The sequence below is a fragment of the Anomaloglossus baeobatrachus genome, chromosome 10 (assembly GCF_048569485.1).
Source record: "Anomaloglossus baeobatrachus isolate aAnoBae1 chromosome 10, aAnoBae1.hap1, whole genome shotgun sequence".
In the NCBI taxonomy this organism is placed as follows: Eukaryota; Metazoa; Chordata; class Amphibia; order Anura; family Aromobatidae; genus Anomaloglossus; species Anomaloglossus baeobatrachus.
This window is the reverse complement of record NC_134362.1, coordinates 34,923,548-34,948,363: the sequence shown is the minus strand read 5'-3', so window position 1 is coordinate 34,948,363 and position 24,816 is coordinate 34,923,548. Positions and strand designations below refer to the sequence as shown.

General features: G+C 49.4%; 1 protein-coding gene across 1 annotated transcript in view; it reads right to left on the bottom strand.

The window, feature by feature from the left end:
• The window catches only part of SBF2 (SET binding factor 2), a 321,660-nt gene that overhangs the window by 213,607 nt on the left and 83,237 nt on the right, over positions 1 to 24,816 (bottom strand). Inside the window, exon 2 of the mRNA XM_075325834.1 lies at positions 3,706 to 3,791. Coding sequence (XP_075181949.1) covers positions 3,706 to 3,791 — 86 coding nt within the window. The remainder of the gene's footprint in view (positions 1 to 3,705; positions 3,792 to 24,816) is intronic.

The following is a 24,816-nucleotide window of genomic DNA, read 5'->3' as shown; positions in this document are numbered from 1 at the left end:
TTTTTAGAGGCCGTTATAGTATCTGCCATTACTACCTCTTGCAGTCAGGCATTGCACACTGACTGCTCTAACTGTAAAGAACCCTTTCCTATTTAGCTGACGGAATCGCCTTACTTGACTTTATGAACATGTTTTGTTTTTCCGCTATAGGTTTTTGTATCTTCCTGCACACCTTCCTCTCTACCTATTGGTGGTGTATTACGGCCTCTTCTCTGGTCCTTCAGGAGGTAGGAGAAACCCCTCAATGGCCTTTTAGGCAGTCAGGTCCTAGTTGGTGTTTGAATTCTGTGGCTAGGGTTCTTCTAGTCTGTATTATGGGGGTCTCCCAATAGTAGGGCTTCCATTTTTCCCATTACCTACTGTATGTCTGAGAGTGTTTACATTCATAACATTTATATTTTAGGGAAAATGACCAATGGTTGCCTCCTCCAGTGCCCCAAACAGATACCCATGGACCCCCAGTGCCCCAAGCAGATACCCATGGACCCCCAGTGCCCCAAGCAGATACCCATGGACCCACAGCCTGGCATGTTATACATCATCACATGCATAACTACCGGATATTATTATTATATTATCACTGGCGTCCATGTATACCGGCTAATTCACCGTCCGCCGCTGTGGATTCAGCTAATTCCAGACTGACAGATACGCGGCTTCATGCACGAAGTCCCTGACTGATCTTTTCTTTTACAGGCTCGTCCATCCGTGGCGGACAAATGATGGGATTAGAGGAACATTCTCTGCATCATCATCAGTCTTCAAAAGGGGTTTATATCCGACTGCACGCAAAAGATGCAGAGATATAATGTCTCCTGAGAATCTGCAGAGGACGGTGGAATACAAAAATTTTTTTTCTATAGACGCAGTTTTCGTTACATTCTTCTACATTCTGATGATTGGCCCATGTAAACATGGCGGCGATCAGGCGACGAAAGAGCAAATACTGATTAGTCAGCAAATCGTAGCAATTATAGGAGACATAAAACATAGCCGTCGGCAGCACGTTTCCCTGTGTAAGCAACAATAGAATTAATAATAGTCTCCATAATCCATGCACCCTACACCCCATCCCCCCACCCCCAAAAAAGAAGGATACTGACATCATCATGACAAGGCCAGATGGCTATTTCAGTTCAGCTCTCCAGATGCATATGGCAGTCGCAAAATCTATAAGCTCTGGACACCTTTAGAGTCCTATTTTTTTATTTTTTTTTTAAATGTTTGCAATCAGGTTAATTAAGAATCTTGCCCCTTTTGTATTATACAGGTTTCCCTGCACATTTCAGGTTGCATAAGGAGTTAACTGAGAATCTGTCAGTGAGCACTATCTGGCAAGTCTCCTTTGCTTATCTGTCCTTTACAGAGCTCTGATTTAGGACCACAAAGCTTAAGGGTACCGTCAACACTTTAGCGACGCTCCAGCGATCCCACCAGCGATCTGACCTGGTCAGGATCGCTGGTGCGTCGCTACAAGGTCGCTGGTGAGCTGTCAATCAGGCAGATCTCACCAGCGACCAGCCCTCAGCAATGCGTTTGGTAACTAAGGTAAATATCGGGTAATCAAGCAAAGCACTTCGCTTGGTTACCCGATATTTACCTTGGTTACCAGCGCACACCGCTTAGCGCTAGCTCCCTGCACTCCTAGCCAGAGTACACATTGGGTTAATAAGCAAACTGCTTTGCTTATTTACCCGATGTGTACTCCGGCTACGTGTGCAGGGAGCAGGGAGCCAGCACTAGCAGCCTGAGAGCGGCGGACGCTAGTAACCAAGGTAAATATTGGGTAACCAAGCAAAGCCCTTCGCTTCGTTACCCGATATTTACCTTGGCTACAGCTTAACACAGACTGCCAGAAGCCGGCTCCCTGCACATTCAGATCGTTGCTCTCTCGCTGTCAAACACAGTGATGTGTGCTTATCAGCGGGAGAGCAACGTCCAAAAAATGAACCAGCACTGTGTGTAACGAGCAGCGATCTCACAGCAGGGGCCAGATCGCTGCTCAGTGTCACACACAGCGAGATCGTTAATGAGGTCACTGGTGCGTCACAAAAAACGTGACTCAGCAGCGATCTCGCTGTGTGAGAAGTACCCCTTACTTTGATGGTGTCTTTGGTCATAAATCGGATGAAAGGAGCTAACAAATACACAGATAAGATACAACCCCAACAGATCGAGTCAAATGACAGTTTAAAATAAAGTCTGTAGACGGCAAACAAAGAAAAATTTTAAATTAAACCCAACTGAAAATATTATTTTTACATGCATATTTTTCGGATTATAAAAGACACACTTTTCCTCCCAAAAATTTGAGAGGAGCGTCTTATAATCTGAATGCACCTTACCAGGAGGTAGTGGAGACTGGTAGCTGGGGCCTTGCGGGCCGCCGGGCTGGGGCCTTGCGGGCCGCCGGGCTGGGGCCTTGCGGACCGCCGGGCTGGGGCCTTGCGGGGCACTGTGCTGCAAGCAGTGAGGCAGGGGCATCCTAAAGATGTCGCTAGTGCAGGCTTCAAAGAAATGGTGCCCGGACTCGGCGCTTAAGCAGATTGAGCTATCGGTTCAATGACAAGCAAAGATGTTGCACGCGCCACCACCGGCCCATTGGTCTCCTAGCAGCGGACATAAGGAAAATGGCGCCCGGAGGTGGCACGTGCGCAGATGACATCTTTGCTTGTCATTGAGAAGATAGCTCAATCTGCGCACGTCCTTACTCCGGGCATCATTTCTTTGAAGCCCACACTGCTGACATCTACAGGATTGCTCCTGCCTCACCGCTCGCAGCACAGGCCCCAGCGTAGGCCCCAGCACAGCACCCCGCAGTTTCTGGAAGTTACCTACCTCACCGCATCTGTGACACCCGCTGGTCGCATTTGCACTGCCTCCTGTGACCCCACTCCACCACCACTGCCGCCACGCCTCCCACCCCAAGGAACCACAGGATTACAAGACTGACCCCTTTTCTTCCTCTAAATTTGGGGTGCGTTTTATAATCCGAAGAATATGGTAATTGCCCTTGAAGGTGCAAATTCTTTTGAAAAGGTCTGTGCACTTCTGTGTACGTCGGCTGATTAATGGCCCATCGTGATATAGTCGACCTGACGATGTCACAACAAAAGAAGAAGAAATTGCCAAAAACGTAGCAACACCTCTTGTACTGGAAGATGTTGCATCATCACTAAAAATTCCAATTGAAGTTGTAAATATTTTTAAAAGAACATGGACAAAAACAACAACAAAAACAATTAAACAAACCATAGTTTAAGATACAGGACTGAGCAGAAGTGTAATTATATATATATATATATATATATATATATATATATATATATATACATATATATATATACATACATACATACATATACATAGAATTTTTTTTATTCTTTTTTTCAGATTCCTACCTATATGAGTAAATTTGAGGAAAACAAAAAATAAATAAAATAAATAAATAAATAAATAAATATATAAATATATAAATAAAGGACCAAACTGAAATCCTGACCCCATCGTTCTGTACTGAGCATTCATATTAAGAAAAGGCAGAAAGTCAGGAGAAGCCCTCGGACATCCGCGCTCATCCCTGGTCCAGTCTCCTAGAAATACGTCTCATCAGACCCACGAAAAACGAGATAGGGGCGGACAGTAATGGGAAACTCCAGCCCATTAATTGCTGATAACAGAGAGTAGCAACGGCATCTCACATACCAGTTCTATTCCTTGCGGGAACGGCGTGTCGCTCCAGTCGGTCAGTGGGAATCGTTGAATGATTTTGCCGAAACCTTCGCCAGATCCTGTGAAAAAAAAAAAGAAAGAAGGATTTTAAGTTTCACCGTTACTGAGCCGTAGAGAGCAGATGCTGCAAGGACGCCACAGATAACCGTTACATTGTAACTCCATGAGACGAAACGAGTGGAAGGGGCAGAATTCGCATGCAGCGCAGAGTATTTCAGGAGAATGGTGTGCTGATGGAGGAGCGGAGCTCCAGCAGTGCAGAGTATTTCAGGAGAATGGTGTGCTGATGGAGGAGCGGAGCTCCAGCAGCGCAGAGTATTTCAGGAGAATGGTGTGCTGATGGAGGAGCGGAGCTCCAGCAGCGCAGAGTATTTCAGGAGAATGGTGTGCTGATGGAGGAGCGGAGCTCCAGCAGCGCAGAGTATTTCAGGAGAATGGTGTGCTGATGAATGAGGGGTGCTTCAGCAGCGCAGAGTATTTCAGGAGAATGGTGTGCTGATGGAGGAGCGGAGCTCCAGCAGCGCAGAGTATTTCAGGAGAATGGTGTGCTGATGGAGGAGCGGAGCTCCAGCAGCGCAGAGTATTTCAGGAGAATGGTGTGCTGATGGAGGAGCGGAGCTCCAGCAGCGCAGAGTATTTCAGGAGAATGGTGTGCTGATGGAGGAGCGGAGCTCCAGCAGCGCAGAGTATTTCAGGAGAATGGTGTGCTGATGGAGGAGCGGAGCTCCAGCAGCGCAGAGTATTTCAGGAGAATGGTGTGCTGATGGAGGAGCGGAGCTCCAGCAGTGCAGAGTATTTCAGGAGAATGGTGTGCTGATGGAGGAGCGGAGCTCCAGCAGCGCAGAGTATTTCAGGAGAATGGTGTGCTGATGAATGAGGGGTGCTTCAGCAGCGCAGAGTATTTCAGGAGAATGGTGTGCTGATGAATGAGGGGTGCTTCAGCAGCGCAGAGTATTTCAGGAGAATGGTGTGCTGATGAATGAGGGGTGCTTCAGCAGCGCAGAGTATTTCAGGAGAATGGTGTGCTGATGGAGGAGCGGAGCTCCAGCAGCACAGAGTATTCAGGAGAATGGTGTGCTGATGAATGAGGGGTGCTTCAGCAGCGCAGAGTATTTCAGGAGAATGGTGTGCTGATGAATGAGGGGTGCTTCAGTAGCGCAGAGTATTTCAGGAGAATGGTGTGCTGATGAATGAGGGGTGCTTCAGCAGCGCAGAGTATTTCAGGAGACTGGTGTGCTGATGGAGGAGCGGAGCTCCAGCAGCGCAGAGTATTTCAGGAGAATGGTGTGCTGATGGAGGAGCGGAGCTCCAGCAGCGCAGAGTATTTCAGGAGAATGGTGTGCTGATGGAGGAGCGGAGCTCCAGCAGCGCAGAGTATTTCAGGAGAATGGTGTGCTGATGAATGAGGGGTGCTTCAGCAGCGCAGAGTATTTCAGGAGAATGGTGTGCTGATGAATGAGGGGTGCTTCAGCAGCGCAGAGTATTTCAGGAGAATGGTGTGCTGATGAATGAGGGGTGCTTCAGCAGCGCAGAGTATTTCAGGAGAATGGTGTGCTGATGGAGGAGCGGAGCTCCAGCAGCACAGAGTATTCAGGAGAATGGTGTGCTGATGAATGAGGGGTGCTTCAGCAGCGCAGAGTATTTCAGGAGAATGGTGTGCTGATGAATGAGGGGTGCTTCAGTAGCGCAGAGTATTTCAGGAGAATGGTGTGCTGATGAATGAGGGGTGCTTCAGCAGCGCAGAGTATTTCAGGAGACTGGTGTGCTGATGGAGGAGCGGAGCTCCAGCAGCGCAGAGTATTTCAGGAGAATGGTGTGCTGATGGAGGAGCGGAGCTCCAGCAGCGCAGAGTATTTCAGGAGAATGGTGTGCTGATGGAGGAGCGGAGCTCCAGCAGCACAGAGTATTTCAGGAGAATGGTGTGCTGATGGAGGAGCGGAGCTCCAGCAGCGCAGAGTATTTCAGGAGAATGGTGTGCTGATGGAGGAGCGGAGCTCCAGCAGCACAGAGTATTTCAGGAGAATGGTGTGCTGATGAATGAGGGGTGCTTCATCAGCGCAGAGTATTTCAGGAGAATGGTGTGCTGATGGAGGAGCGGAGCTCCAGCAGCACAGAGTATTTCAGGAGAATGGTGTGCTGATGGAGGAGCGGAGCTCCAGCAGCGCAGAGTATTTCAGGAGAATGGTGTGCTGATGGAGGAGCGGAGCTCCAGCAGCACAGAGTATTTCAGGAGAATGGTGTGCTGATGAATGAGGGGTGCTTCATCAGCGCAGAGTATTTCAGGAGAATGGTGTGCTGATGGAGGAGCGGAGCTCCAGCAGCACAGAGTATTTCAGGAGAATGGTGTGCTGATGGAGGAGCGGAGCTCCAGCAGCACAGAGTATTTCAGGAGAATGGTGTGCTGATGAATGAGGGGTGCTTCAGCAGCGCAGAGTATTTCAGGAGAATGGTGTGCTGATGAATGAGGGGTGCTTCAGCAGCGCAGAGTATTTCAGGAGAATGGTGTGCTGATGAATGAGGGGTGCTTCATCAGCGCAGAGTATTTCAGGAGAATGGTGGGCTGATGGAGGAGCAGAGTTCCAGCAGCACAGAGTATTTCTGGAGTATGCGGACCCTGGTGTTAGTGGGGGCAGGGCTGTATGTGATGGGGCAGCTCACTATCATCGCTGCTATGAGGCGGGCGCTCCCAGCGGCCTCCGTCGCCATCACCATACGTGCCGCTAATTGCAGCTGTCCACACAGATTTGGTTGCTCAATAATCACATCAGGATTTGCAGGCTGGAGGAAAACGGAGCCAAACGAAGCATTACATATCATGTCTTGAAGAATGAAACAAGACATTTGGTGTGTTGTGCAATAATGAACAGCATATGGCCGCGGCAGAAGCATCCATTCCTTACGGCATGAGTCAGGACAAACAGCAGAACTGCAGCGGTTACATAAAGTCCTCGAGCGAGGTCCCAGCGTGCCGGCTCGCCCACAAATACTTCTGTTGGTTGCTATTCTGGGCCTGGGACACGACAATGCTGTAAACAAGGGCAACATCTGGAGCGCTGCAAAGAAAGCGGCTGCTCAGTGCCAGCGCCATGGTCCAGGAGAGCGCCATGGGGTCCGGAGCGCTGCACGGGGGTCCAAGAGACAACCACATCAGCAGCAGCAACTGGAAGAGATGATCGAGGGGATGATGGACACCCGCAGTACTGTTCTCGGGGTTATGGTGCGGGGTCCTAACCGGGCGGACTCTCCCCTTATAGGATCTCATTGGCCACATAGAACTCCTCAAATGGAACTGCACAATTAAAATATCTGGAAACTCACCGCTTGTTGTCAGTGAATGGGATCCTTGATGATTTATAGCCAGAGGCTGAAAACCTATAGACCTCAAACTTCCCACAGCTGAGGGTTTGCTACATATGCAGACAAAGCAATCTGCTAAAGGAGTGGTTGAGAGACAAAGTACTCAGCAAAAGATCAGTGGGGGGGTCCCACTCCTGAGACCCCCGCACATACGACCTGAATTGCACAATATATGGCGATAAAGCAAAGTAGCAGGTCTGCTCCTGTGAGCAGCAGTACCCAGAAAAGACCACTATGCTGTGCTGTTTCTGCCCCATACACTGTAATACTGGAAGCCACGGAGCCACGTAACAATCGTGTGGGGTGCTGGGTGGATCATCAATATCTTCCTCCTGGACAATCCCTTTAACAAGACTCCAAATGAATGCAGTGAGACAAGTTATAAAGACAAAAGGTTTTGTGCAGAGGATTGTTTAGATTGGAAACAACTGTAGCAAACCCTCAGCTGTAAGAAGGTCAGGGAAGGAGTGATGCCATCCACTGCTAACAGGCAAAGATCTTCAAAAATGGTGATTAATAAAAATAAAATATCAGGACTTTCCACACTGTGCGGATTAGGAAGTGAATGAGCAAAAAAGAAAGGGGATTAGGATCCGGTTACAATCTTACGAGAAGACAACAATGCAACCTGTAATGATGTGGAAATGTCCCGTCCTCCCTAATAACGGTGCCATTGTCACATACCGCAACATTAAGATGTCTGTAAGTATAAACGACCCTGGCAAGGACACAATGCACATCTTGTATCATCATACATACATACATACATACATACATACATACATATATATACTGTGAGGTAGCGCGGTCGGCTGCGCAGCAGAAGACACGGGATCCAGGCATCAAGGTTCACAGCACACGGTGTTTAATGTCCAAACAAAAATCCACAGCAATATACATGTCTCTCCAGCAGAGACTCAGGGAGTTGTGATCACTCCCTCACACCCGGCACACCTGCCCTCGTTCCTGATTCTATTTAACCCTTCCTTCAGTCTGTAGGGAAACAGCATTAACCCTATAGTGGATTCACTTTCTATCATGGAGTGAGCACAACCTGGGCGAGACATACCGGCCGTCATAGATAACCCCGGTCACAGTCTCACATACCCCCCCCCTCAGTTCAAGCGTGTGGGGTTGAACTCCAGCCATCAAACACGGGCCGCGGGACAAGGCATCGGCGTTGCCCTGCAACCTACCGGCCCGGTGTTCAACCGTAAACCGGAAGTTCTGCAGAGAAAGGAACCACCGGGTAACCCGGGCATTCCGTTCCTTGGCGGACCTCATCCAGACCAGTGGAGAGTGATCCGTCACCAAGCGAAACTGCCGTCCCAGCAGGTAATAGCGTAGGGACTCCAAGGCCCACTTGATCGCCAGGCACTCCTTCTCCACTACGCTATAATTCCGCTCGGGAGGGGTGAGCTTCCTACTTAAGAAGGTGACGGGGTGTTCCTCCCCCTGAACCACCTGAGACAGCACTGCCCCCAGGCCGACCTCCGAGGCGTCAGTCTGTACTATGAACTCCTTCCGGAAATCAGGGTTGACAAGAACGGGCCGTCCGCACAGGACCCCCTTCAGGGCCCGGAAGGAGTCCTCGGCCTGCGGAGTCCAGCGCACCATGACGGACTTCTTGCCTTTGAGAAGGCCAGTCAAGGGGGCTGATAGTCCCGCAAAATCCTTTACAAACCTCCTGTAGTACCCCACGATACCCAGGAAGGCCCTAACCTGCTTCGTGGTCAGGGGTCTAGGCCACTTCTGGATCGCCTCAACCTTGTTAATTTGGGGCTTAATCACTCCTTGGCCTATCACGTAGCCCAAGTAGCGGGCTTCCGTGAGTCCCAATGCACATTTCTTGGGATTGGCTGTCAATCCGGCTGTTCGAAGCGCGTCCACCACCGCTTGTACCTGTTCCAAGTGGGTCTGCCAATCGGAGCTGTAAATAATTATGTCATCCAGGTACGCTGATGCATACGCCTGGTGGGGTTCCAGCACTAAGTCCATCAACCTCTGGAACGTGGCCGGAGCGCCATGTAACCCAAAAGGCAAGACAACATAGTGGAAGAGACCCTCCGGCGTAACAAAAGCTGTTTTCTCCTTGGCGGACTCCGTTAGTGGCACCTGCCAGTACCCTTTGGTCAGGTCGAGCGTGGTAAAATATCGCGCCTGTCCCAGCCTATCAATCAGCTCATCCACCCGGGGCATGGGGTAGAGATCGAACTTGGATATTTCGTTCAATCTCCTAAAGTCATTGCAGAACCTTAAGGAGCCATCGGGTTTTGGTATTAGGACAATCGGACTAGCCCATTCACTCCGGGATTTTTCGATGACCCCCAGGCGTAACATTGTCTTTACTTCCTCCGATATGGCTTGTCGTCGAGCCTCCGGCACCCGGTATGACTTCAGGCGTACCTTCAGGTGGGGCTCGGTGACAATATCATGTCGTATCAGACTGGTCCTACCGGGCAGCTCGGAGAAGACATCGGGGTTCTGCTGAACCAACCGTCTGGCCTCTCGCCTCTGTTGCTTGGTGAGGGCTTCTCCAATCCTTACTTCCGGTTCGTCCTCTCCGGAGGTCGCTGGAGCCGGATGTGAACGACCCGAAGAGGAGGGAGGTGGGGAAAAAACAGCCATCAGGCTTTCCCGTTCCTGCCAAGGTTTTAATAGGTTGACATGGTATATTTGTTCAGGTTTCCGCCTACCGGGCTGCAATACTTTATAGTTAACCACCCCTACTCTTTCCTTTATCTCGTAGGGGCCTTGCCACTGAGCCAGGAATTTGCTCTCCGCCGTGGGGATCAATACCAACACCCGATCCCCGGGTTTAAAGGTCCGCACGGTGGCTTGTCTATTGTAGCCGCCGCTTTGCGCGGCCTGAGCCTCCTGTAAATGCTCCTTCACAATTGGCATGACCGCGCTTATGCGGTTCTGCATTCCTAAAATGTGTTCGATCACACTTTTATGGGGGGTGGGCTCTTGTTCCCATGTTTCCTTTGCCAGGTCCAACAATCCCCGGGGATGTCGCCCGTATAACAACTCAAAAGGCGAAAACCCCGTGGATGCCTGTGGCACCTCACGGATGGCAAACATCAAATAGGGAAGCATCATATCCCAGTCTTTCCCGTCTTTTGAAATCACCCTTCTTAGCATGGTTTTCAGGGTTTTATTGAAACGCTCGACTAAACCGTCCGTTTGAGGATGATACACAGACGTACGCAACTGCTTGATCTGGAGTAGCCGGCATAGCTCTTTGGTCACTTTAGACATGAATGGGGTCCCCTGATCCGTAAGGATCTCCTTGGGCAACCCCACCCGGCAGAACACAGCAAACAACTCCCGAGCTATAAGCTTTGCTGCAGTATGTCTGAGAGGTATCGCCTCGGGATACCGGGTGGCATAGTCAACGATCACTAGGATGTGTTGGTGCCCTCGAGCGGACTTTACGAGGGGCCCCACCAGATCCATCCCTATCCGTTCAAAAGGGACTTCTATAATGGGTAACGGTACCAACGGACTGCGAAAATGGGTCAGGGGTGCAGTAAGCTGACACTCCGGGCAGGTTTCGCAGAACCGTTTTACCTCCCCAAAGACCCCGGGCCAATAGAACCTTTGCAATATTCGCTCCTGCGTTTTCTTGACCCCTAGGTGACCACTCATCAGGTGTTTATGAGCCAAGTCGAGGACCCGCCGGCGATGCGGCTGGGGCACCACCAACTGTTCTACCCCTACGCCCCGTATTTCATCTACCCGGTAGAGTAAATCCTGCTTAAGAGCGAAATGGGGGTACCTTACCTGGGCACCGGGCAGCTGTGCCACCCCGTCAACTACTGTCACCCGACTCCGGGCATGTATTAACGTAGGGTCCTGGAGTTGGGCTGTCCCAAACGTATCCGGGGACGCCTCCAACTCCGGGATGGGCTCGACCGTCTCAGCCTCTCCTGCCAATACCTCTAGGGGCGACCTATCGGGTTCACACTCTGTCCCTATCATGGTGACCCCTACGGCAGGTGTCCCGGATTCAGGATTGTAGGGCTCAGGTCCCGGACCGACCAATATCTGAGGGGACTTAGGGGGTCCCCTCCATAAAGTCCAAAAATAGGGCAGATCCCTTCCTAGGATCACGTCATAAGGAAGAGTGTTAAGAAGTCCCACCTCATGTTGCACCTGACCGCAAGGTGCTGTGATGGTGACAATCCCCGTGGGATAGTCGCGGCGGTCCCCATGTATGCAAACCACCCCCACGGTGCGTCCTGTGGCCTTTACTTTAGCTCTCAAGGTGGATCGCACAAGGGTCACTAAGCTTCCGGAATCCAACAATCCTGTAACCGGACATCCATTCACCTGTATTTGGCACAAGTGGGGCTCTGTCTCTGGGGAGACCAGGTCAGCGGTACACACCACCTGAGCATACATTGAACCCCGCCGGGTAACCCCACAATCCATGGGCTCCGTGGTCAGGGGACACTGGGCTTCCATATGTCCCACCCGCTGGCACCGCCAACATCTAATAGGGAAGGAAACCCCCTTGACAAGTTGTCGTTTAGGGTACATGGCCTTCCGGACCTCAGGAACGGCGGGCGCGGCCTCAGCCAGGATGGTAGCGGACTCCTGTACCGGTGTCGGCGGTGGGTCCTTGGCCCTAGGCTTGGAGGGGCCGGACCGACGGGCGGTACGCAAAGTCTCAGTGTCCCGTATCAAGTCCTGCGTAGCCACATGCCGCTCTACCAGGGACACTAATTGGTCCAGGGTACTCGGGTCACCCTGTCCTACCCACCGTTGAACGGTGACGGGTAAAGTGCGCACAAAACGATCCACTACTACCCTTTCCACCATTTGCGCCGGGCTCAGAGTGTCAGGCTGCAACCATTTTTTTACAAGATGTAATAAGTCATAGGCCTGGGAGCGTACGGGTTTGGCTTCCTCATAGAACCACTGATTTACCCGCTGAGCCCGTACATAGGTATTCACCCCCAACCGAGCCAGTATTTCGGCTTTCAGGGTCACATAGTCAATGGCGTCCTCGGTACCGAGGTCCAGGTACGCTTTTTGGGGTTCCCCCGTCAGATAGGGCGACAATACCTCAGCCCACTGCGGGGTCGGCAGCTTTTCCCGCTCGGCCACCCGCTCAAACACCGCCAGGAACGCTTCCACATCATCACCCGGGGTCATCTTTTGCAACGCTTGTCTCACCGCTTTCCGGACGCTGCCGTCGTCACCCGGTCCCGGGGTTGTTGCTGCCGGTCCGGCACGGATCGACTTGGCCAGGAGAACCATCTGTTCTTGGTGCCTTTTTTCCTGCAATTGTAAGGCTTGCTGCTGACGTGCATTGGCCTGCTCCATCTGTTCTTGGTGCATTTTGACCTGCACTTGCAAGGATTGCTGCTGACGTGCATTGGCCTGATCCAACTGTTCTTGGAGTTTTTTTTCCTGCACTTGCAAGGATTGGAGCAGGTGTGCATTGGTCTGTTGCTGCTGTGCATTAGCCTGAGCCAAATGCTTTAGTATGTCCTCCATGGCGTCGCCGGGTTTGGGCTGTAGTATAGCCGCTCGAATCCAGGACATGCGCAGCTGGGTCACCAGGGATGGATGCTACACCTCACCGGCTGTCATGCCCGCATTCTCCACCATATGTGAGGTAGCGCGGTCGGCTGCGCAGCAGAAGACACGGGATCCAGGCATCAAGGTTCACAGCACACGGTGTTTAATGTCCAAACAAAAATCCACAGCAATATACATGTCTCTCCAGCAGAGACTCAGGGAGTTGTGATCACTCCCTCACACCCGGCACACCTGCCCTCGTTCCTGATTCTATTTAACCCTTCCTTCAGTCTGTAGGGAAACAGCATTAACCCTATAGTGGATTCACTTTCTATCATGGAGTGAGCACAACCTGGGCGAGACATACCGGCCGTCATAGATAACCCCGGTCACAGTCTCACAATACATACATACATACGCATACATATATATATACATACACATATACATACACATACATACATACATACATACATATATATATATATATATATATATACATACATACATACATACATACATACATACACATACATACATACGCATATCTAAGAAGAAGCATGTCTAAGTGAAAATGATGCCCAATTAGCCATTTTCCCTCCCCGGTGTCATGTGACTTATTAGTGATACAAGGTGTCAGGTGTGAATGGGGAGCAGGGGTCACACCATATGCCGCCCACTACAGAGGTCACAGGGGTGGTGGGTCCGCCTGTTAGTACTCAGTCCATACACCGCACACTACATCACATTACTCTGCACGGCTGTTGTCCCAAAAGGAAGCCTCTTCTGAAGATGATGCACCAGAAAACCCGTAAACAGTTTGCTGTAGATAAGCAGACTAAGGACATGGATTACTGGGACCGTCCTGTGGTCTGATGAGACCAAGATAAACTTATTCGGTTTAGATGCTGTTAAGCGTGTGTGGCAGCTCCAGGTGAGGAGGACAAAGACAAGTGTGTCCTGCCTACAGTCATGCATGGTGGTGGAGGGTCATGGTTTGGAGCTGCATGAGTTCTGCTGACTGTGGTGAGTTACAGTTCATTAAGGGAACCATGAATGCCAACACATCCTATGACATACTGAAGCAGAGCAGGATCCCCTCCCTTCATATTCCAACATAATGAGCCCAAACACCTCCGAAACCACCATTGCCTTGCTAAAGACACTGGGGGGTAAAGGAGCTGGACCGGTGTCTCCAGACCTAAACCCTATGGAGCATCTGTGGAGCCTCCACAAACAGAAGGTGAAGGAGCACAAGGTCTCTAATATCCACCAGTTCCGTGATGTCGTCATGGAGGATGGAAGAGGATCCAGCGGCTCCTGTGAAGATCTAGTGACCTCCATGCCCAGGAGACTTAAAACCTTGCAGTAAAATAATGATGGCCACACGACACATTCACACCAAGGACACAATTCGGCCATTTTCACTCAGGGGTGTGCTCACTTTTGCTGCCAGCTGTTTAGACATTAATGGCTGTGTGCTGAGTTATTTAGCAGACATCAAATTACATTGTATCCCAGGGTCAGATCTTCACTGCTGTCCCATGAAAAGATATAATAAAATGTTTACAGAAATGTGAGGGGTGTACTCACTTTAGTGATATACTGTATATACACATGCACTTACATACAGTCTGGATCTTGTATCAGCCGGATTGGCAGGAGGGAGGCGATGGCGTCTACGTGAAGCAGGTGCTTATGTAATTACACAGGAGGACAACGAACATGGTGCTGGCATCAAACAAGCAGTGGCAGGCGCGGGCAGGGAGCAGAACGCAATGTCTGCAATCAGCCCCTTACATATTGAGGGGAGACAATGCCGATGCCCTAAACTTTATCTTCTGGGGCTTTTTCAGCAGAGTTTAATGAATAACTTCTACAAACTGCATTAACCAGCAGGGGTTAGACACTGAGCCTAGAGGAATGGAAGGAATACTAAAAATAGTCACAAGGTCTGGTCATGTTGAAAAATGGTCTCTCTTCTGCAGGCGGAAGTTTATAGGGGTCCAGTGTGAGATTCTTGGTATTTGTATGTATAGGAGTCCAGTGGGTGGTTCCTGGTGTTTGTATGTACAGGAGTCCAGTGGGAGGCCCCTGGTATTTGTATGTATAGAAGTCCAGTGGGCGGTCCCTAGTGTTTGTATGTATAGAAGTCCAGTGGGAGGTCCCTGGTATTTGTATGTATAGGAGTCCAGCGTGTGGTCCCTGGATAGGAGTTCAGTGGGCGGTCCCTGGTGTTTGTATGTACAGTAGTCCAGTGGGCAGTCCCTGGTGTTTGTATGTACAGGAGTCCAGTGGGAGGTCCCTGGTATTTGTATGTATGGAAGTCCAGTGGGAGGTCCCTGGTATTTGTATGTATAGAAGTCCAGTGGCGGTCCCTGGTGTTTGTATGTATAGAAGTCCAGTGGGAGGGCCCTGGTGTTTGTATGTATAGGAGTCCAGTGGGCGGTCCCTGGGTGTTTGTATGTGTAGGAGTCCAGTGGGAGGTCCCTGGGTGTTTGTATGTGTAGGAGTCCAGTGGGAGGTCTCTGGTGTTTGTATGTATAGGAGTCCAGTGGGTGGTCCCTGGTGTTTGTATGTATAGGAGTCCAGTGGGAGATCTCTGGTGTTTGTATGTATAGGCGTCCAGTGGGTGGTCCCTGGTGTTTGTATGTATAGGCGTCCAGTGGGTGGTCCCTGGTATTTGTATGTATAGGCGTCCAGTGGGTGGTCCCTGGTATTTGTATGTATAGGCGTCCAGTGGGTGGTCCCTGGTATTTGTATCTATGGGAGTCCAGTGGGCGGTCCCTGGTGTTTGTATGTATAGGCATCCAGTAGGCGGTCCTACTCAGACTCCCCTGCACTATATAGACAGAGATATCAGTCAATCATTAGTAGGACCGCCCACTGGACTCATGCACACAAACTCTAGGGATTTTAATGTATAAAATACAAGTTTTATTGAAACTTTTGCAAAAAAAAACCCCAAGTATATCTCATTGTGCTCAGCTTCTGTTCTCTACACCAGGTTCCCTTTTATACCCATTAAAGAAAACAGCTCCAGTGTAATCGATTCCTGCAATGTCTCAGAAGAGACGACTGACGGATTTGGGTCAGTACTTAAGATTTGGCAGAACGGGGCCCGGACCTGGTTAAATGATTGACTCGGTGTTTGGGCTAATGTTTAACTCCCCTATGAAAGGTCACATTCAGTGTCAAGGAGACAAAACCACTGGAAACCGACTATTCAGGGAAAATCGATCTACAAAACGAGGAAAACAGCGGGAAACTGGGACAAGAGGGGGCGAAATACAGCCCAGGAGCTGCAGACAATCCTCTACAGACGGGTGCAGGGGAAGAGCGAGAAGGACGAATTTACAGGAGCTTTTCTCCCTTTTATTGAAAGTTGGGGACGATCCTATTAAGGGGGGGTCACAAAATCATGGAGGAAAGAACCCTCTGACGCACAACCCCGCAAGAGGCGGCCGTGTCCACCCAGCTTTGCCGGCCTCCGTTATTCAGGAGCAGCGTTGCGGCCTTCTTATTACGGCCCATATAATTACTATAATCACGGGAGCGGTTATTACAGAGCGCGCTCCAGAGAGAATCACACAGAGGTCACAGCGTGTGTGTATATGTATATATATATATATATACACTATATATATATATATATATATATATATATATATATATATATATATATATATATATATATATATATTATACATATATATATATATATATATATATATATATATATATATATATATATATATATATATATATATATATATATATATATATATATATATATAGCACAGGGACGGGAGGGGGAATTGTAGATTCCCCATCACAGTCCTGTGCCAAATTATTCTGGATTATCAGATGATGAATAAGACAAAATCAATAATGAAATGTTAGATTACACCCCCCATCCCACCCAGAGGTCATTACAACGGCAGCATGTCCGTCACCGAGAAGGACGAGCGCGTCATACACCGATCTATGCACAAAACACAATGACTCGCTGAGGTGTGAAGTTATAAGGGGATTCGTTCTGAGCGACTGTTATAACTAAAGGGTTAAAGGGACTGTCCTAGAAGTATCTGGTCGCCGAGGTAAGGACAGGACATCGATATCTGTGTGGGGCTCAAATGGCTGCTGGATGTGCATGACCACCGAGCCGGAGCCGCACTCCTCCATTCACCATGTAGGGGCCGTTCTAAAGTACTGCCGCTACCTCAGGCCCCTGAGGTGCTCAACCAGGCCCCGGAAACGCTCGCTCACTGAAGCCCCGTGCAGAGCACTCACAGGCCCCGATGCTGCTCCCCTAGGCCAGTGACCCTCCCTCCAGGCCCCGGCGCCACTCTCCCCATGCACCCCTCGCTCCCTCAGGCCCCGGCGCCCCTCGCCAGAGACCCTCCTACGCGACCCTCTCTCCCTCGGGGGACCCCGCGACCCTCACTCCCTCGAGGGACCCTGCGACCCTCACTCCCTCGGGCCCCCGCGACCCTCACTCCCTCAGGCCCCTTTGGGGGGTCATACGGTTGCTGGATGTATATGGCATACCGCGCTGGAGCAGCACTCCTCCAGTCAGTTTGTAGCGGCCATTTTCAAGTACTGCCGCTCACTCAGGCCCCGTCCTATTCTAGCTTCTGTATACGGCTGGAAGTTGCAAACAATTGTAAGGATGCCGGTTGTGGAGATGTCTCCCATACACAGAACCACAAAGATGGATTCCTGACCTTCTTTCTCTGTAACACACACACCCACACACACACACCCCCCTCACCCACACACACACACACACACACACATCCCCACACACCCCCCTCACCACACACACACACACACACCGTGGCCGCATGGAGGACATTATACACCAGTATTGAGCAGTGTGGCTGTGAATCTATCACTGATGTACAACACATTGCAATGGAAGCTGGAGCACGATCCACCCGTGCCTGCACATGGATCCTCACTGTGCCGGGTGCTCCTCGCTCCCTCCTCTATACTTTATAACGTTAAATAGGAGCTGTAACCTGATAGTTCAGTTTGCTGAAAGTCATTTTATCAAGACAGTTTTTAGCTGCATTGATTGGGAGTTCAGAAGGCAAAGGGAAGAAGTGGCTCATAAGTGGAGAAAGAAGTAGTTTTCTATGATCACATATATTACAAAGTTTCTTATATCTCCTTGTTTTATTTTTTTAGGTGTATTTTGGCGAACCCACCATGAGTATTTAAAGGCGAAAAAGCTGCTTTTTACCCTATTAATTAGGCGTCTTGTCATAGGTCTCACAAAGTGCAGCCAAGTGACCTGACCGATAGAAGCGGGTCCATAAATACAGCTCTGGATGGGACAGCTGTCAGCTACAAAGTAAGAGGAGGCTATCGGAGGGGGAAGACGTGACATGAAGATGGAGGAGAAAAACATGACATTCTGGAGTTATTTATTGACATGTTTAACAAATTAGGGCACAGGGCAGATGAATCTCTCACAAATAAGCAGGAATGCTGGAAGAGCGGCCGGAGGAGCTGACATCATTACACTGCCAGGAAGTATGCCAAGGCCGTCCTGCACCTTGCCCAGAGAGGGGCGATAAATCTGTGTCCGAGGGGCCGAGATCAGCAGAGAAGGAGAAATATATCTATATATTATACTAATGCAAGTGGGTCCTGATGGAGGAATGTCGTCCTTAGACATTATTCACACTTGGAAGATTTCACGCAGCTTTTTGACCTAAAGAAAAAGCATGATCTGAAGTATTTGTGCCATATTAACCCCCACATTCAGATTCTCATCGTCTGCCGGGTATATATAAGACAAAGCATTCAAAGAAAAAAAAAATATTACTCTACAATAATGTGAACTAGGCCCCTAGGAATGTTCCCAGTCACTGACAGCAAGCAAGGATCTTGAACTTGTAAAGCTGATGGGAAGAAGAAACCCATCACAAGCAGGAGGCAGGGGAGTCAATAAAAGCTGACGGGATGAAGAAACCCATCACAAGCAGGAGGCAGGGGAGTCAATAAAAGCTGACGGGATGAAGAAACCCATACCCATCATAAGCAGGCGTCAATAAAAGCCAACGAGAAGAAGAAATCCATCACAAGCAGGAGGCAGGGGAGTCAATAAAAGCTGACGAGATGAAGAAACCCATACCCATCATAAGCAGGCGTCAATAAAAGCCAACGAGAAGAAGAAATCCATCACAAGCAAGAGGCAGGGGAGTCAAAAACAGATGGGAAAATGAAACCCATCAGAAGCAGGAGGCAGGGGAGTCAAAAACAGATGGGAAAATGAAACCCATCACAAGCAAGAGGCAGGGAAGTCAAAAACAGATGGGAAAATGAAACCCATCACAAGCAAGAGGCAGGGGAGTCAATAATAGCTGATGGGAAGAAGAAACCTATCCCAAGCAGGAGGCAGGGGAGTCAATAAAAGCTGACGGGATGAAGAAACCCATCACAAGCAGGAGGCAGGGGAGTCAATAAAAGCTGACGGGATGAAGAAACCCATACCCATCACAAGCAGGAGGCAGGGAAGTCAATAAAAGCTGACGGGATGAAGAAACCCATACCCATCACAAGCAGGAGGCTGGGGAGTCAGTAAAAGCTGACGGGGAAAAGAAAGCCATCACAAGCAGGAGGCAGGGGAGTCAGTAAAAGCTGAGGGGAAGAAGAAACCCATCAGAAGAAGGAATCAATAAAAGCGGATGGGAAGAAGAAACCCATCACAAGCAGGAGGCAGGGGAGTTAAAAAACGACGGGAAAAAAACCTATCACAAGCAGGAGGCAGGGAAGTCAATAATAGCTGATGGGAAGAAGAAACCTATCACAAGCAGGAACTGTGCAAGACAGATCACAGCAATTGCTCTGCTAGATCTGCAAAAGAGAAAACTGTGATTGTATTACAACTTCTGAACCCAGTAAACTAAGTGACCACTGGAATCAGGGTCTAAGCTTCTTACATCATGCTGCTGTAAGAACACAAAGCACAAACCTGAACCCAGTAAACTAAGTGACCGCTGGAATCAGCGTCTCCGCCCATACGTCATGCTGCTGTCAAACTACATAGCAAAATCCCTGTGACAGATTCCCTTTAAGGCCATGTTCCTAAGCAGCGTAAATACTGCACTTTTTTCCCCACTGCATTTTTTTTGGGCAGAAAATTTGCTGCATTTAACAGCTCATGCAAATGGATGGGATTTCATGAAAACTCGTGCCCGCTGGGTTTTTTGGTGCATTTTTCTGTCTGTAAATAAGAAACATCCTCATCTGTCTGTCCCCTGACACACTGCAGCAGAAAGAGGCGACGAGCATGCTTAAGGGTGAACTCAATCATGGCGGCTGCTCCGGTGTAGGCTCCACTGATGACATTAATGATAGGCATCTAGGACTATCGGGGACAGGGGCCGCATTCCTGAGCCATCTAATGACTTTCATGTACTTTACCCCAGATGGACGAAATGTGCACGGGGTAAACAAAATACATTTATTCTGGAGGGAATGTGGGATTATTGTCATGTCAGAATGGAATTAGCAGATTATTAGAAACATGTGTTCTTACTGTAAGTGAATGAGAAGAGGTGGGGCGGACATTTACCCTAAAAACGACAAATATTTCACAGTTAAAGGGAATCAATCCCAGGGTTTATGCTTCTTAATCTAAGGATTTGGGACAGACACAGATTTCAGCGCCGTATGACTTACTGGGTTGCTTGCTGTAGTTTTGATAAAGTCACTGAAATCTGCTGCGGCTCTGCTAGTCTTCTCGGTGCTGAGCTGTAAACTCACCCATACCATTGATTGACACTTCCCAGCCCACACTGCGCATATGCAGAAAACCACCTAACAGTGGTAGTGATAAAGAGGGCTCACAAATATGCAGGAGGTCATTACCGAGAGGAGTAGCAGAGCTGCAGCAGATTAAACTACAGGAGAGCTGGAATCAGGGTCTCTACCCCTAAAATATTCTGATCACAAGTGGTCAAATGGAGATTCGCATATATTATATTATTTTATTTTATGCCCCCTTCCCACATCCGTGTCTCCGGTATGTGTGACGTCCGTTTCCACCGGTACCGAAGACATGGACACACGCAGACCCATTAAATTCAATGGGTTTGTTCACACATCCATGTGCTCCACACAGCGTCCATTTTTTCTCAGGAAGCACGGATGTCACACGGACCGCACACTGATGTGATCCATGTGACACATATAGGAGGACACCTCACTGAAATGTAATGGATTGTTATACTTACCTGTCTCCGGAGCTGCTGTTGCTTCCGGGTCCTGCTCATTACGTCTCATGAATATTTACTGTACTGATTGCGAACCCGGAAGCAACAGCAGTGCTGGAGATAGGTAAGTACCTACCGCCCCGCGCTCGGCTGCAGCCGAGCCGCTCGGATCTGGGCTCGTTGGTGGGTGGCTCGAGCGCCTCCGGACCCGGGGTCACTTCGCTCTGAAAGGGGATGCTGGCGCTTTTGGTGGGGGTTAGGTAGGTGCACGGCCGGAGCCACGCTTGAGTTCGTGACGCCACCCACGGGATGTGGTGAAGGTAGACACCACCGCTGCAGTTACGGGGCACCCGGGGGAGATGGTGATGCAGCAAGATGTTAACCCCTCCGTGGGCAGGGGTGGTGGCCCCGGGACCTGTTGGGGATAGCTGGGCGGTGCAGGGTGGTGCGTGGCCAGATGGCACTGTTGTACTCACTGATATTTACACACACAAGTCTCTGGTAAACCAAGTTGATGGTGGTCGGTACTCACAGCCGGCTGCGTCCGGTCCCCCACCCGGTTCGGTGGTCTTGGCCTTTCTCCTGCACCGTGTTGTGTACTTGGGCTGCCTGCGCTTCAGCGACGGGAGTCCGCTCCCCGGCTTTGTGGATGTTGGGAGAGCCAGTTTTCCCGCAGACGCTGGCCCATGGGATCTCTCTGCCTGTGCGGTGGCTTTCTATCCCCCTCGGTGGGCTGTTGTCTTCAGTTGGGACTTGGGTGGGAAAGGACCTATAGTCCAATCAGTTAATTAACTCAGTCCAGTGGATTCTGGACCTCATTTCAGGGTCTGAGTACCCCCCTGTGTGCTCCGGTTTCCGAGTCGGTTCCGGCGGGCCACTACCCTGTCCCGGTCCACCACGGTTCCACCGAGCCGTCTTCCCGGTTCCTGCAGGCTAAGGTCACTGTTTGCGGGCTCCTACCCTGGCACCTGTCAGACTCCTCTCACTACTCACAACTACTCACTGACTGACTAAAACTCAACTGATTTCCTACCTCAGGCTCTCTGACCTCCTTGGTGGGCGTGGTCAACCACCTGGCTCCGCCCCCTGGTGTGTCCATCAAGCACTGAGGGAGGAGACTAGGTTTTAATGGTTGGCTGATGACACTTTCTTGGGGGACAGGTGTAGTGCGGGGGTCTATCTGTGACTACCTGGCTAGTCCAGGGCGTCACAAGTATACAAGTTCATGCTGTCCGTGTGCTATCTGTATGTCGCACGGCTAGCACACGGACACAGCACACTGACACACAGATGGTCCACAGAACTCCACGACGGACAGTGCAAAACGTTCATTTTTTTGCACATGTGAATAGGGCCTTAAGCAGATTCTGCCAGTCCTCAAATCCCCCTCATATCCCCGGTGTAAGTTGAGAGGGGGGGGGGTAAAACCTCCGTAATATATCAACCTGCTCATCTCAACTAAACATTAATCGAATCATGAGACAAAACCCGCACTATCCAAATACGACCCATCTGTGGCCAGGGGAGACGGTAAACACATAAACTGAAGATCTCATAACAGGTGAGCAAAATGTCAACAGGTAAAAGGCAGCCGTCCCGGATATTATCCCTCCCCCCCAAACCCCCCCGAACAATACACGTCCAATCCTGAAGGTCTTTGTGCTGCTGGGAGATCCTGACATTAAAGACCTCTTCATGGTGAAGGCATAGAACATTTATGTTATGTACTCTATAGAGTCCTCTGCTTGCTGTCAGTGGCTGGAAACCTTGTCCATATCCAGAAAATGATAAACAATCCAAACTCTGGCCTGATACACTGTAACAGAAGATCTGCAGGAGAGACGTTTGATGTGTTTTGATTGCATGCAATTGTTACAAGCCTTCTGTTACGAGAGACACTAAGGAGCAGGTTTGTTACAATTTCCTGATGCTTATTTTCTCCTTGAGGATTTGGCGCAGGATGTCAATTCTTTCAGCGTCTTTGTTGCAGATTTCACTAACAGTAATGAGTGGGAAAAATCCACACCAAAAATACATAAAACACGAGCAAAAGAATACAGCAACTTCTGAAAGTGCAAATTACACTGCATGGAATACACTTAGCGCATCACTTGGTCAATTCATAGCAGCCCATCCACCGCAACAAGGTGACCCTTCTTTGATGGGCCCCTATATTAGTGTCATGCCTCTCCTGGACTAAAAGTCTCCAATATATGGACAAGTGGGATCCGGCACCAATTGAATGATGGGAGGAGGCCAGTCAGAATAGGAGGTTGTCTATACCTCCAATATAAGCTGGGGGGGAAAAAACCCTGAATCTCCACATTAGCAAGTGTAAACAGGTGTAAACAGGTGCCAGCTGCTATAACTACAGCTGGCACCTGTTCACACTTGCTATTTGCATATGTAATTTTTTTTTATACTAAATATGCATGTAGAAAAGCATTGAAAATGCCAAAACAAAAACGCATCTTTGCTGCCGCGTTTTTCCTGTCAAGAGATGTAGAAATGGTGCAGAAATTTCTGCACCAAATACTTAAAAGGGAACCTGTTAGGTACAATATGCACCCAGATCCACGAGCAGTTCTGGGTGTATATTGCTAATCCCTGCTTAACCATCCTTGTATCTAGCAGCATAGATAAAGAGATCTTTAGAAAAAGTATTTCTAAAGATCTTTTACCATATTTTAATGAGCGAGGGGACTAGTCCCAAGGGCGTTCGTTCCTTTGGCTAGTCGTCCCATTAGCATGTTAGTACGCCCATGTGGGTGTGCTAACATGCTAATGAATACGCAGCGTCGCAGGATGATCTCACTCACCTCTCCGCCGCCATCGCTGCCCGACGCTGGATTTCAGCTCAGTGCACATGACCCCGGAGTTTGGGTCATGCGCAGTACTACAGTTTGAAGCCAGGACACGTACATCATAGTGCGCATGACCCAAACTCCAGGGTCATGTGCTCTGAGCCAAAATCCAGCGTCGGGCAGCGATGGCGGCGGAGAGGTGAGTGAGATCATCCTGACACGCTGCACATTCATTAGCATGATAGCATGCTTACAGGTGGGGTACTAACATGCTAATGAGGCTGACTAGCAAAAGAAGCAACGCCCACGGGACTAGTCCCCGCTCTCATTAGTATATGATAAAAGATCATTAGAAATAATTTTTCTAAAAATCTCTTTATCTATGCTAGTGTATACAGGGACGGTTAGATAGGGATTAGCACCCAGAACTGCTCATGGTTCTGGATATACCGTACAGACCAAAAGTTTGGACACACCTTCTCATTCAAAGAGTTTTCTTTACTTTCAGGACTCTGAAAGTTGTAGATTCACATTGAAGGCATCAAAACTATGAAGTAACACATGTGTAATGAAATACTTAACAAAAAAGTGTGAAACAACTGAAAATATGTCTTATATTCTAGGTTCTTCAAAGTAGCCAGCTTTTGCTTTGATTACTGCTTTGCACACTCTTTGCATTCTCTTGATGAGCTTCAAGAGGTAGTCACCGAAAATGGTCTTCCAACAGTCTTGAAGGAGTTCCCAGAGATGCTTAGCACTTGTTGGCCCTTTTGCCTTCACTCTGCGTCCAAGCTCACCCCAAACCATCTCGATTGGGTTCAGGTCTGGTGACTGTGAAGGCCAGGTCATCTGGCGTAGCCTCCCATCACTCTCCTTCTTAGTCAAATAGCCCTTACACAGCCTGGAGGTGTGTTTGGGGTCATTGTCCTGTTGAAAAATAAATGATGGTCCAACTAAATGCAAACCGGATGGAATAGCACGCCGCTGCAAGATGCTGTGGTAGCCATGCTGGTTCTGTATGCCTTCAATTTTGAATAAATCCCCAACAGTGTCACCAGCAAAGCACCCCCACACCATGACACCTCCTCCATGCTTCACGGTGGGAACCAGCCATGTAGAGTCCATCCGTTCACCTTTTCTACAAAGACACCGTGGTTGGATCC